The sequence below is a fragment of the Peromyscus maniculatus genome, chromosome 23 (genome assembly GCF_049852395.1).
Source record: "Peromyscus maniculatus bairdii isolate BWxNUB_F1_BW_parent chromosome 23, HU_Pman_BW_mat_3.1, whole genome shotgun sequence".
NCBI lineage: Eukaryota > Metazoa > Chordata > Mammalia > Rodentia > Cricetidae > Peromyscus > Peromyscus maniculatus.
Window position 1 is genome coordinate 38,822,999 of NC_134874.1, and position 13,081 is coordinate 38,836,079.

At 54.0% G+C, this 13,081-nt stretch overlaps 1 protein-coding gene across 3 annotated transcripts in view; it reads right to left on the minus strand.

Annotated features, from left to right (window-relative positions):
* Window positions 1–208: 208 nt before the first annotated feature.
* Grid2ip (Grid2 interacting protein) overlaps window positions 209–13,081 on the minus strand; it is a 35,974-nt gene continuing 23,101 nt past the window's right edge. For 2 of the 3 annotated variants that reach the window (XM_042268169.2, XM_042268168.2), the window contains 14 exons: window positions 12,546–12,686; window positions 11,740–11,837; window positions 11,429–11,546; window positions 9,951–10,306; window positions 8,994–9,410; window positions 6,148–6,235; window positions 5,388–5,465; window positions 4,715–4,911; window positions 4,230–4,385; window positions 4,003–4,089; window positions 3,401–3,530; window positions 3,191–3,309; window positions 832–996; window positions 214–605 (listed from right to left, as the gene is read on the minus strand). In XM_042268169.2, coding sequence (XP_042124103.1) covers window positions 528–605; window positions 832–996; window positions 3,191–3,309; window positions 3,401–3,530; window positions 4,003–4,089; window positions 4,230–4,385; window positions 4,715–4,911; window positions 5,388–5,465; window positions 6,148–6,235; window positions 8,994–9,410; window positions 9,951–10,306; window positions 11,429–11,546; window positions 11,740–11,837; window positions 12,546–12,686 — 2,228 coding nt within the window. In that variant the 3' untranslated portion in view covers window positions 214–527. Of the gene's footprint in view, window positions 606–831; window positions 997–3,190; window positions 3,310–3,400; window positions 3,531–4,002; window positions 4,090–4,229; window positions 4,386–4,714; window positions 4,912–5,387; window positions 5,466–6,147; window positions 6,236–8,993; window positions 9,411–9,950; window positions 10,307–11,428; window positions 11,547–11,739; window positions 11,838–12,545; window positions 12,687–13,081 lie in introns of all 3 variants that reach the window. The other variant, XM_042268167.2, reaches the window with a different exon arrangement.

Here is a 13,081-nt window from a genome sequence, read left to right on the forward strand (position 1 = left end):
TTCATAACCTTCATCTTGCCTGCCCTTCTTCCTCCAGTGGCCATGGAGGCCGCGATCTTGCAGGATTCCTGGTCCTGGCTTAGTGGGTTCATCCCGGAGAGTCCACCTCTTGTCTGGAGCTCACTCCAGCAGACTCAGAAAGTAACCCTGTCCATCCCTAGTAGTGTGCTCCCACCAAGTCGCAAACAACTACTCCAGGCCAGTGGCCACTTTGCAATCCACCCTCAGGTGGGATATCCCCTGACACACAGCAGCATTTTATTCACCATTGTGGGCATCGAGGCAGGGTGTGGCCAACGGGAAGCCAGGTAGGCTGTCTGGGAGACCAAGGAGAATGGACAGAAGAGGGCCTGGCGGAGCTCAGCAGCTGAGGTAGCTGGAGATACAGGGCTGCGGCCCTCACCGCACCCAAGCCCTTCCTGAAGCCAAGCTGCATGATCAAGTACCCTGTGACGTCCTTCCGGGGGTTGCAGCCTCCAGCATCAGCCTCCGTGCTCAAGACTGCAGAAGACGCTTGGTGGCAGCTATCACCAGGCCAGGGGTGAAACCATCCCGGAGCTGGAGCTGCGTGGGCCATCCCCTGCCTGCAGGTCGCTGAGCGCTCTCTGGAGATGGGGAGGAGTGAGTGGTCCGTCAGTGGTCCCGGAACCGATGACACCCTTCCTGCCCCTTCCTGGCACCCAGATAGCTGGTGCCGAGGCTGTGGCCCCACCCCCACCAGAGACAGGGGATATGCCACTTACAGACACTCTTTGCCCGCGGGACTTGGGGAAGATGCTGTCCTAGCCCCACCTCCCTTGAGGGGCCCCTCCAGCCTCCGCCCTGGCTCACCTCAAATTTGCTCATGAATTCTGAAAAAATGCCAAAGAAGGCCTCTGAGGTAGTGGCCTTGGAGTCCTCTCCGAAGAAGGCCAGCGCCTTCCCTAGCTCTTCCATGGCCTCCCGCTGCAGGCCGTCCAGCGCCCGCAGAGCTGGCTGTGCCGTTTCCAGAAAGGACTGTGGGGGCCTTGGTTAAGGAAACGGCCACTGGGTGTTCTACCCTCCTTGGCTGGAATGTGACCCCACACAGCCTAGCTGTTCCACCCCCTCTCTGCTTTGATGGAATCTCCCTTCCTGTAGGCAGAGAACTGCGCCCCAGCCCTCACCCACCCTGCCACTGGTTCTAGGCCACCCGCGCCCATCACTTCATGCAGAATCAATTTACAATGTACACTCTGTACAGCCGCAGTTTTCCCTCGCCCTCTCCACAAGGCGGCGCTATCGTCCTGGGAAATTCTGCTTAGCTTCTTGACCCGGTGTCCGTTTCGTTGCTATGGTTTCTTTTGTTTTTAGACAGGGTCTCAGTATGCAGCTCAGGCTGACCTTGAACTCCAGATTCTTCTACCTCATCATCCTGAGTGCTGGGATTCCAGGTTTGAGCCCCAGTGTGCTGGGCTCACTGCCCACTTCTCAGACCACTCACGTGGACTGACCTGTCTGCCTGACACTTGGTTTATGTGTTTATTTGAGACAGGATCTCTTGTAATGCAGGCTGGCTGGGAACTAGCTAAAAAGCTGAGGATAACTCTGAATTCCTGATCCTCCTGCCTCTACCTCTGAGTATAGGTGTGCAATACCAGGGCAGGCCTTCTCTCTCTCTCTTTTTCCCGTCTTTTTTCTTTTTTCCTTCCTTCCTCTTTTTGTTTTCTTTCTACTTTAAATACCTGCTTTTTTTTTTTCTTTCTATAGCTTTTACTGTTATTTAAAACAGTTCGAATGCTCATTGTTCTCCAAGGGTAAGCTTGTTCCCTCTATGGACCTCCAAGATTTAAGACAGTATCTGGTATACTGTAAGAAGGCCCTGGGGACTGGGCAGTGGTGGTGCATTCCTTTAAACCCAGTACATGGGAGGCAGAGCCTGGGGGATCTCTGTAAGTTCCAGGCCAGCCTGGGCTACAAAGTGAGTTGCAGGAAAGGTGCCAAAGCTACACAGAGAACCCTGTCTCGAAAAACAAAAACAAAAACAACAACAACAACAACAAAAAAGGCCTGGGAAAGACTCAGTGGCCCTAATTAAAGTGTACAGTTGTTCAGCGGGAGAGCAATTATTTAGCATGCAGAAGGCTCTGGATTCAGTCTCCCCACTGCCTCTCTCTCATTTGCTTTTGGCTTGTAGGGCCTGACTGGACAAGCTTCTCCTTGTGTTTTGTGACTTCAGTCGGCCCACCATTCTTGAGGACGGACAGTCATCAACATGTCCGTGACTTTGGGAACTATGGATGCGCCTCGTGGCAGACCTGTCACCCCAGAGCCTTGGGAGGATGAGGCCAGAGAACTGTAAGTCCAAGGCCTGCCCGGGCTATAGAGTGAGTTTGAGGGCAGCCTAGACAACCCAGACAGACTCAGTCTCAAAAGAGTAATGGAGGGCGGGCTGGCTGGCTATATGGTTCACCAGTAGAGTCTTTGCCTAGCTGTGTCTATTGTCTTGAGTTCAGTTTCCAGCATGAAAAAAAAAAAGCAGATAAATAGTAAAAAAAGAATGATGTAGATGTAGCTCAGGAGTAGAGCACCTGCCTAGAATCCTCACTGAGGGGCTGGGGGTGTGGCTCAGTGGTAGAGCCCCTGCCTAGAATCCCCCAGTGAGGGGCTGGGGTGTGGCTCAGTGGTAGAACCCCTGCCTAGAATCCCCAGTGAGGGGCTAGGAGTGTAATTCAGTAGCAATGTCTGCCTACAATTACCTAGTAAGAAGCTGGAGTGCAGCTCAGTGGTAGAGCTCTCGTCTAGAATCCCACAGAGAGGGGCTGAGGACAAGGCTTGGCAGTAGCATACTTGTTGGGAATCCTCCAGTGATGAGCTGGCAGCATGGTTCAGCAGTGGAACATATGCCTGTATACCTGAGCCCTGGGTTCAATCCTCTCTCTCTCTCTCTCTCTCTCTCTCTCTCTCTCTCTCTCTCTCTCTCATGCACGCACACACGTATGCATGCACACACGCACGCATGCGCAAACTCCATCTATAGTTACTCAGCTTTGGCATAAGCATGTGGACCCTACATAACCCAGGATGGAACCTCTCCCAGAATCCCTGGGCACATAACAGCTTCTACCTGGAATTTCTGCAAGGGTCTCCACTGACCACTAAAGCCACAGTCAGCATGACTCAACCATCCCAGCGTCCAGTCTGGCCCTAGAACAGGCTGATTAGAGGATACAGCCATGACCACAGCAAACCTGTCCTCACTGGAAGGGGACATGCTCTGGCAGGCCACCTGAATCTCGCTGACTGTGCCATGGAGGTCAGCCAGGTCACCAGTCAGGGCTCGTTGGTTCACTGCATGTAAGGAAAGGACCGGTCTTATGGGGCTGCATCCCCAACTCAGAGAAGCATGCATCTGCCTCCCTCACCCATGAACCCAGCCTACCTTTAGCAGCCAGGGGCACAGTGGGCAGGTCCTGGGCAAAGCCCAGGAGCTCAGGGAAGTGCTGGCTTAGTGATTTGGCAAGGATGTGAAGAAAGGTGGATTTCCCATCCACTGTCTTGGTGGAGTTTAGCTGCAAGGGATGCCACACATATGCTCCTCAAAGTCCCCCCCACCAGGCTTCTGGTTACATGACACCAGGTTTTTCCTGTGTTTCTAGAACTCTTAGTTTTTGATACTCTTTCCTACCCCCCATCCCAAGTCTACTTTTCTACCTCCTGAAGCTGAGCTGGAGAAATCACCTTCCATGTGCCTGCCCTTTGAGTCACATCTGGGCCTATGTGCAGCCAGTTTCCCCCTCCCCCACCCAGGGGAAGAACTTTGTGGGCATAATGTTCTCTTCTCCCCATGTAGAACATTCTTTGTTGTATGCATCAGGCTCTTATTTAGCCCAGGCTAGACTCGAACTAGTGATCCTTGAGCCTCGACCTTCTAAAGGCTGGGAGTACAGGTGTATGCCACCACACTTGGCTCCCCTGCCACAACTGGACATAGGCTTGACCTCCGAGTCTAGCAGCTGGAGCGAGTTGACTGCTGGCCCTCACCTCTGTCAGGAAGTTGATCTTGAAGCCAGTGGTCTTGTTGGTCTTGGGCTGTCCGTCGTTGAGATAGTTGCCCATGGCCAACACAAACTGCGGGAAGAAAAGCAGGGTTGATGGGGACCATATGCTCCACCCACCCCTACCCACATGTGCAGTTTTTGGTTTCCAGGCTGGAAGCCCCAGGAGACAGTAGATCAGATTAAACACGCAGGGGTGGGAAGCGGCCTGACCTCCAGGATCTTGGCAAGTTTCCGGCTGTTTTTGAGCTCCAGGGATGCTTGTCGCAGGCACTCGAGGCTGCCTCGAATTTCCTCTGTCTTCTCCTGTAAGGTGGCCTGGAAATGTAGACTGCGCAGGCGGGTCTTGTATTCGGGAACCGACAGCATCTGCAGGAAAGTAAGGGGGCGGGGGGGGGGGCAGGATTCATCCATCCCCAGCCAGTACCTACTGCCCAGCCTGGGGAGGGAATCCTCTGACTACTGAGCTGGGTACTCCTTAGGAAAAATTAGCACGACCCTTAGGGGGCGTTCTCATCTCATCTGCCTTGACCTCCAGTGGGAACGGGCCATCAAAAGAGTTAAACTGGGACTCGGAGGCCAGGGGCAGTCCTCAAGGGACCTGGGACAGAAGTCAACTCCTGACTGCAGAGGGGCCCAGGCGAAGGCGCCCTTAACTATGGCGGGGTACCCGGGGGGCGGGGGGCTGGTCTTAGCACCTGCAGGACGAACTGGTCCGGCTCACTAAGGCGGCCCGGAGCCTCGCGGAAAGCCTGGTAGCGCTGCTCCTCGTCGGCATCGGGAGCGAAGAGCAGCAGCTGCGCCAGATGCGCAGGCTCCAGGCGCCGGGGCTCCATGCTCATGAGCACTTGCCGCAGCTCGCTGGGGGTCAGCTTCAGGTGCGCTAGGAGGATGGCTGCGGGCGGGGCACCAGGGTGAGCCGGGGGCGAGGCCCGAGAAGGGGGCGGGACCCAATGAAGGGGTGGAGCCTCAGGAAAAAGTTGGGGGCATGATTGATGGGGCGCGGCTACTGGGAGGAGCGTAGTGGGGATACGGGAGGAGGGGCCTGAGGGAAGAGCCCAGTGGAGAAGGGGGTTTTGTAAACTAAAAAGAGGTGGGATCCCCAAAGACGTATACCAGGAAGATGGGGGAGACCTGTGGGCGGGGCGGGGTACTAGGGAGGAACGAAGTAGATAATATGATTGTGAGCGTGGCCAATAGAGGGTTCCTAGATGTGCACCTGAATCTAGGTGGGGGATCCCCCTACCCAGAGAGGCGGCCTATTTAGCCGAGTGACAGGTCCCAACCCCTACATCGGAATTTCGATCACCCCACCCTTTTGCGGGTCTCAGCTTTTGTAGCCCAGAGGACGGGTCCCCTAAGGCTTCTCACAGGTATTGTAGGCCTTCTTGTGGGACAAGATCTCCACCACTTCCTTCTTCCTGAAGGGCTCTGGGCCGGGCACTGGCTCTGGAAGGGAAACTGAACAGTTTAATGGGGGAACGGGAGTCTAGACTAGGGCTGCTGTGGCAGGGCCAAGGGACAGATGTGGCCACAACCAGTAGCCAGGTACCCTCTTCCTGGCATGCATCACCTTAACTACATCAGCTCCAGTCATCCAAACTCCCGTCATTTCTCAGCCTTTCAGTCGTGGACCCCCAGATCCCGCCTAAGGCATTTAGCACGTGGCTTGTCTGACCCTACACTGCGATCTCCTCATATGCCCTTTTTCCTGCACCCTTCAGACTGAACAATAAAAACCAACCACTTTCCAAGTTTGTGCTGCGTACAAGAACTGACTGCGGATATTTGGAGTCACAGTCAATTGCTACAAGGAGATACCCAGAAAGGACTAGGGGAAGAGGGAGACTGAAAAGGATATTCATAGATACCTTCTGCTCCCCCATCCTGGTTTTGTGACTTTGTGCAAACTACCTAGTCTCTCTGGGCTTCTTCATTAAGAAGCAAGTGAACGTGGTTGCAGGATCTAGCTTACAGGGTTGTCAAGGGATTCAAGCATGCAGAAGGGCTTGAAAGTTTGAAGACACAATAGCAATAAGTGCATGCTCTGGGGTCTGGGAGCTAGAGAATGACCAGAAGGCAGCAGGCAGTGTGGCTTGCTGACATGGCCCAGGGCCATCAGGTCACTCACTCGAAGGTTTCTGGGTGCCGAAGTGGAGCTCCAGGTCCAGGTATTTCACCATGTCACTCAGCTTATCATAGTCAGAGTCCTCCCCAAGCTGCAAGGGATCATGGGAAATTCAGAGCAGGAAGAGCCCAGGCAGCTAGCCTGCCTTTGTCCTCTGAAATCCATCCTGGGGTTTCCCAAAGAGATAGGGCCCAGGAGGTCCAAGGGAAAGGCAAGAGCAACAGAGGCTGCAAGAAACATTAAATAGAAGCTGGATGTGGTGGTGCACGCCTTTAATTCTAGTACCCAGGAGGCCAATGAGTTTCAGGCCAGCCTGGTCTACACTGTGACACTTTGCCTCAAAAACAAACAAACAAATAAAGAAATAAATAAAGAAAGAAAGAAAGAAAGAAGGAAGGAAGGAAGGAAGGAAGGAAGGAAGGAAGGAAGGAAGGAAGGAAGGAAGGAAGGAAGGAAAGAAGGAAATAAATAAATAAATTAGGTGTGTGGTACTGGTGCACACCTTTAATCCCAGCACTTGGGAGGTAGAGGCAGGTGGATCTCTGTGAATTTGAGGCCAGTCTGGTCTACAAATTGAGGCAAGGCTACACAGAGGGACCCTGTCTTGAACCACCCCCCCCCCAAAAAAAAGAAAGAAAGAAATGCTGTAAACAGGGGCTGGAGAGATGGCACAGCAGTTAGGAATACTTGCTGCTCTTGCAGAGGGCCTGAGTTTGGTTCCCAACACCCACATCAGACAGCTCATAATTACTGATAACTCCAGCTCCAGGGTACCTGATGCCCTCTTCTGGCACCTGCACTCATGTGCACATATTCGCATGCACACACATAATTAAAAAAAGAAAGAAAGAAATGCTGTATAATCCAAGTTATAAGATAAGAAACTGACTTCCCTCTGACCAATAAGGCAGCCATTCATGGTACTCTATCCATGAAGAAGTGGGCTGGAGCAGGAGAGAGGAAGCCGGCGACAACCAAGAGGGCCAAAGAGAGATCTGAGGGGTTTGTCCTGTTTTAGAGTCTCCTTTAGTGTGTGTCTAGACTACGTGCACATACATGCCCATGTGTATGCATGTGTGTGGAGGACAGTGGTAGACTTCCAGTGTCTTTATTTTGCTTCATCTTTTTATCCTTTTTGGTTTTTTGAGACAGGGTTTCTCTCTGTAGCTCTGGCTGTCCTGGAACTTGCTTTCTAGACCAGGCTGGCCTCGAATTCACAGAGATCTGCCTGCCTCTGCCTCATGAGTACTGTGATCAAAGACATGCGCCACCACTTCCTGGCTCCTTTTTTTTTTTTTTTCCTTAACTTGAGTACTGGGGATTTGAACTCAGGCCTCATGCTTGAGCAGTAAGTGCTCTTATCTACTAAGCTATATCTTTAGCTCCATCTGCCCTATCTTTTTAGATCATCTCATCACTAAACTTAGAGCTCTACTGGTTGGCTAAATTAGTTAGCCAATGAGCTCCAGGGACCTGTCGGTCTCCACCCTCCTCAGCCGTGAAAATACAGATGTACACCACCGTGTCCAGATTTTCACAGGGGTGCTGGGATTCTGAACTCAGGTCCTGATGCTTGCATGGCAGGAGCTACCCATTGAGCCATCTCCCAGCTCTCTCCTACCCTCCTTTTGAGATAAAGACTTGCTATGTAGCCCAGACAGTCCTCGAACTCATAATCTTCCTTCCCCAGCCTGCTGAGTGCTGGGGTGACTGATAGGTACCACCACACCCTGCTTAAGGTTTTCCTTTGCAGGGAATGGGTTCATCCCAGAGCTGCCTTAGGCAGGATGGGCTGTGCTAGGACAGCTGACGCTGTGATAGGCCAGGGGCTGGAAGCTGGACCAAAGGGCTGAGACAGCTTAGACAGGAGGTGACCCCCTGCAACGGCCACAAGGAGCGTGGACGGGGTGAGGATGAGAGTCGGGGGAAAGATCCCAAAGGAAGAGAGACAAGGAGAGAAATAGTCTCAGAATGAGGCTGCTGGGCAAGAATGCCTGGCAGGGTGGGTGGCCAGGTGTGTTCAGCCTCGGAAGCCAGGGGACTGACACTGGGGAGGAAGTTTGTGGACTCGTCTTAGGCGTGTGGAAATATGGTCTCCAGGAACCCAGGATGAGAAACTTGCAGGCCAGGCTGGCCTCCAACTCACTATGCAGACAAGAATGAGCTTGAAATGATCCTCCTGCCTCCACCCTCTCAAGTGTTGGGATTACAGGCATGCAGTAATGATACCTGATTCATGTGCTTGGAGTCTTGCTGGAAATGTAGGCATGAGCCACTGTACCCAGCTTCCCCTGGCCATATTTAAAAGAGCAGTTGAGCTGGTTGTACTGGCTCATTCCTATAATCCCAGCACTTTGGTGGCATTAAGGCAGGAGGATTGCCATGAGTAAAAAACTAGAATCTAAGAGAACTAGTCCAGCCTCAGGAGTGATGGGTTTTGCTGGAGGGTGGGGTGGTATTTCCAGAACTCCCCACGGAGCTTTTGGCCTGGGAACACATTTGCCACTTGGGAAGGCTGTCACTTCTCTGCTCAGGGTAAAAAAGGATCAAAGAATATTCCAGTTGATATTAGAAGATGGCTCAGGTGCTCTCATGAGTTTGGTGACCCGGGTTAAAGCCTGGGGTTTATGTGATGGAAAGAGAGAACTGACTCTGACATGTTGTGCTCTGACCTCCACACCCATGCCCCCTCCCCCACACAATATAATAAACGTAACTTTAAAGCAAGCTAAAGAAGAGGAGGATGGAAGGAGGAGGCGGCAGTGGTCTGGAAGATGGATCTTGCCTTCAATGTTGCTATCCAGACCACTCACCCAGGTGAGAGAGCCACTGGTCCCTAGGTCACCTACCTGACCCCAGATAGTGCCTTCTGAGTTCTCCACCTGTTCCCAGCGCAAGCGCTTGACACTCATGTGGCTCGTCTCGCTCCGGCGGTGGCCCACGCCCCGGGATATCATGGGGGGTGCGCAGGGCACGGGTGGGGGCAGGGGTGGTGGAGGTGGGGGTGGGACTGGGTGGCTGAGCTGGGTGAGGGGTTTGGTCAGTGACTGAGGAGGTCCTCGGGGACCATCAGAGGCGCGGGAGCTGGGTTTGGGGTCGTGGAAAGGCAGGGGTGGTGGCGGTGGTGGGCTGAGCGGGGGCGGGGGGATGTGGTCGGAGATGGAGGAGTAGGTCAGAGAACTACCCTCCTCGCTGCTGCTGATGCAGTCGCTGGCGCTGCTTCTCTCATTGGTCACAAAGCTGCCCTGGTCATCATGGAAGCTCATCTGTCCAGGGGAGAACAGGGTGAGTGGGAAGTCAGGCTGGAGCCCTGCAGACTGGGGCAGCTGGATGTGGGTAACACGGGCAAGCAGGTGGAGAGCAAGAGAAGCTAGGGACCAGGATAGGCAGTCTGCTGCCTTGGCCTGAGGTTGTGAGTAGGCTAGCCTGAGAGTGCATGGAGGGCAGATTGAAACAAATAATGGGCTAGCCTGAGGTAGTTTTAGGGAAAAGATGGAATAGTCCAGGGAAAGGTGAATTTGGCCTGAGGCTGTAGGCTGGGCATCCTAGGATGAGGAATGGAGTAACCTGAGGAAAAAAAAATATATATGATAGCCTCAGGCAAGGGTGAGATAAGCATGGACAGGGGATAACCTGGAATGGCTCCAAGGTAATGGGTAGCCTAGACAGACTCCAGCACAGACTGAGGCGGGGTGAAGCAGTCTGAGGCAGTCTGCCATGAAAAACGCCTCCTGCAGACTCTGGGGGACACTACACCCTCTGTAGACCTCCACCCCTCAACTCCCCACATCCTTTCGCATGCCCACCTCTTCATAGTCATTCTCAGGTGTCAGGAAGTCATCCACAATGGTGACCCGAGGACCCAGCTGCTCGCTCAGCACATCCAGGAAGCGATCAGTGTCTCGGCTCCGCACGGGGCGTGAGAAGGCAAAGAGCTTCCTACGGCTGGGTGGCCGGATGGGGTCTGGGCTTGGGGGGCTGTCGGGGTGGATGGATCCAAGGCCTGGCTGTGGGGAGGGTGCCCTGCTGCTGTCCAAGCTGGCGTAGGGGTGGGACTCCGAGCTGCTGGGGGAGGCCAGACCCCCAGAGCACAGCGGATCATAGCAGGGAGACGGCAAGAGCCGCTCGCTGGGCCACGAGACTCCAGACAGGGTCCTGGGCCCTGGGTTGGGGGTGGAAGGAGAGGAAGTCTATCAGCCAAGTACCCAGCATGGGGTGGAGGAGTGGGTCGTCTGTCTGTCCTGAGACATGCTTTCCGTCCCTGGGCCAGTGCCTCCCAGGCTCTTCCCTGAGACCGCAGCACACGGAGCAGAGAATATCTCTAGGCTTCAGTTCATGCCATACCCCAGCTCACCTGGGAACATACCCCGAAGGTCTCCCCAAGATCCATGAGGGACCTTTCTATAGACCTCTGACAAGAATCATGAGGTACCACCCCTGCCCAGCAAGCCTCAGATACACAAGAGAATCATAGGGGGCAGAAGGATCAGCCTCCCTCTTCTTTAGCAGTACAAACCAAGGCTATGGCCTTGCACATGCCTGGCAAGTACCCTGTCAGCTAGTTATATCTCCAGACCCCTTTTCCCCTTTTAAAAAGTTTATTTTTTTTAAAGAGTCTCACGTGGCTCAGGCTGGCCTTGAACTCCCTATATAGGTTGAAGATGACTTTGAACGTCTAGTCTTCCTGCTTCCATCTCCTGAGTGCTCCATCACAGGTGTGCTCCCCCACACCCACTCTCTTATGGTGCTGAGGATGGACCTCAGGACCTCATGCATGCCAAGCCAACACTCTGCCAAATGTACTCTGAGCCCCACTTTCTTAAAGTTTTGAGGCAGGGTCTTGATAAGTTGCCCAGGCTAGCCCTGAACTCATTCTGTAGCTCAGACAGGCCTTGAACTACGATCCTCCTGCCTCAGCTTCCTGAGTAGCTGAGGTGACAGGATGGTGTTAAGGGGCACAACAGCTGGTCTTGCGCAGGCTGCAGAGAAACTACCTTCGCGGGTCTGCCGTGCACGCAGCCATGCGGGCACTTTATGGCGTATCCCATAGCCACATGCTAACTTGAGGACGTGTTTGGGGGAACACTCTGCTTTTCCAAGATCGCCAGCTGGGGTGGAGACTGCAAAGGACAAATGACAGGACTGGGACAAGCCAGCCTCGATGACCCCATTGCACATGCCCAGAGGTTCTCCGTGCTTCCTATGTATGACCCAGCTGCACACACCCTCTAGCTAGGCTAGAAGCCAGTACCCCTTCAGGACCAGAGGTTGGCTGAGGCCATACCTGCTGTGCCTACCAGGCTGGGGACTGGCGGAGAGGCCCGGGATTTGGACACAGTCCCGATCTTCCCTTTGAAGCTGCTGTTCAGTCGTGACTCGAGCTCTGCGTAGACAGCTGACATCTGGGGGACAATGGAGATGAGTCGGACCTTCTCTTAGTGTTTCCTTGTGGTCTCAACAGGACCCCAGAGACCACGCGTGGACGGTTTGCCCCAGTCTGAAATAGCTGCTGGGAAACTTCAGTCAGGGTTCTCCACACGCCGGCCACCCAGTCCCATGATCATTGACTACATCTGGAAGGCAGAAAGGCCTCACCATTTTGGGGTTGGGGGTCTCTGGGAGGGATGTGCCATCACCAGCCTGACGCTCGCCTGGGATCAGAGGTAGAGGCATCTCTGGGCAATCACCAGGACCTGCCAGGAAGGTGCCATGGAAACCTTGTTATCCTTTCTGAGCTTTATGGCTCAGTCCAGACCTGCACAGTCAGCACTCAGCCTCACTCTCCCCCAGGTTCCTGATTCCTCATTTTGATGCTTAATCTTGGTTGTCAGCTCATTTGGATCTGGAGTCAGCAGAGTCACACTTTGAGGTGGGTCTGTGAAGGTACTGCCTGGGAAGGATTACCTAAGAAGGGAAGACTCTCTCCCGGAGTGGGCAGGACCTTCCTGCAGAAGCGCAGATAGAGAGAGATCTGATGGGAAAGTAGGGCTTTGCCTGCTTGCCTTCCTTCCTTGCTGGTGAGTGAATCTGTTCTGCTGCTGCTGCTGCTGCTGCCATCAGAACCCACATTCTTCAGGCTCCCAGTGTAGACTGGATCAGTAGCTCTTTGGCATCCTCCAGGCCTTCAGTGATAAACTGGGACCTGGGACTACCGATGCCTCCAGCTCATGGATTGAGCATAGACTCATAGACTGGATGTCCACCCTCTCCAGCATGCAGAGGGCCGTTGCTGGACCACTCAGCTGTTATCCCGGAAGCCAGTCTAATAAATCCTCTTTGTGATTCACATTCATTCTGTGGGTTCTGTCCCTCTAGAGAACCTTGCCTAACACACTCATCATTTCACAGACACCGATTTGCAGGAGAAGAAAGCAGTGGCAGCTGTCTGCATGGGGCCTTACCACAGCTAAGGCTGGCCTCCAGGCCCTGGGAGCGCAGGCTGCGACGGCACATGGAAGAAGCTCTCTGGGAACTCCGTGGTTGTGGCTCTGGGGTGGGCTCTGGTGTGGACTCTGGTTCCAGGTCCAAGGAGGATTCAGGTTCTGTGGTGGGACAGGCAGGGTTTGGCATTCCGCCTTTGTCCTGTCAGCCTCCACAAGCAAGGGAGGTGAGGGAAGAAGTCACCACCACCGATATGTAGCCTCTGGGCCCTGGGGCCTTCCTGCCTTGTCCCCAGGATACTGCCACAGTTTTTTTTTTAGGTACTGCTGAAGATGAAACCCAGTACGTTGTGCGTGCCAGGCAAGAACTCTACCACTGAGCCACACCCCAGCCCCTCACTGGGGGATTCTAGGCAGGTGCTCTACCACTGAGCCACACCCCAGCCCCTCACTGGGGGATTCTAGGCAGGGGCTCTACCACTGAGCCACACCCCAGCCCCTCACTGGGGGATTCTAGGCAGGTGCTCTACCACTGAGCCACACCCAAGCCCCTCACT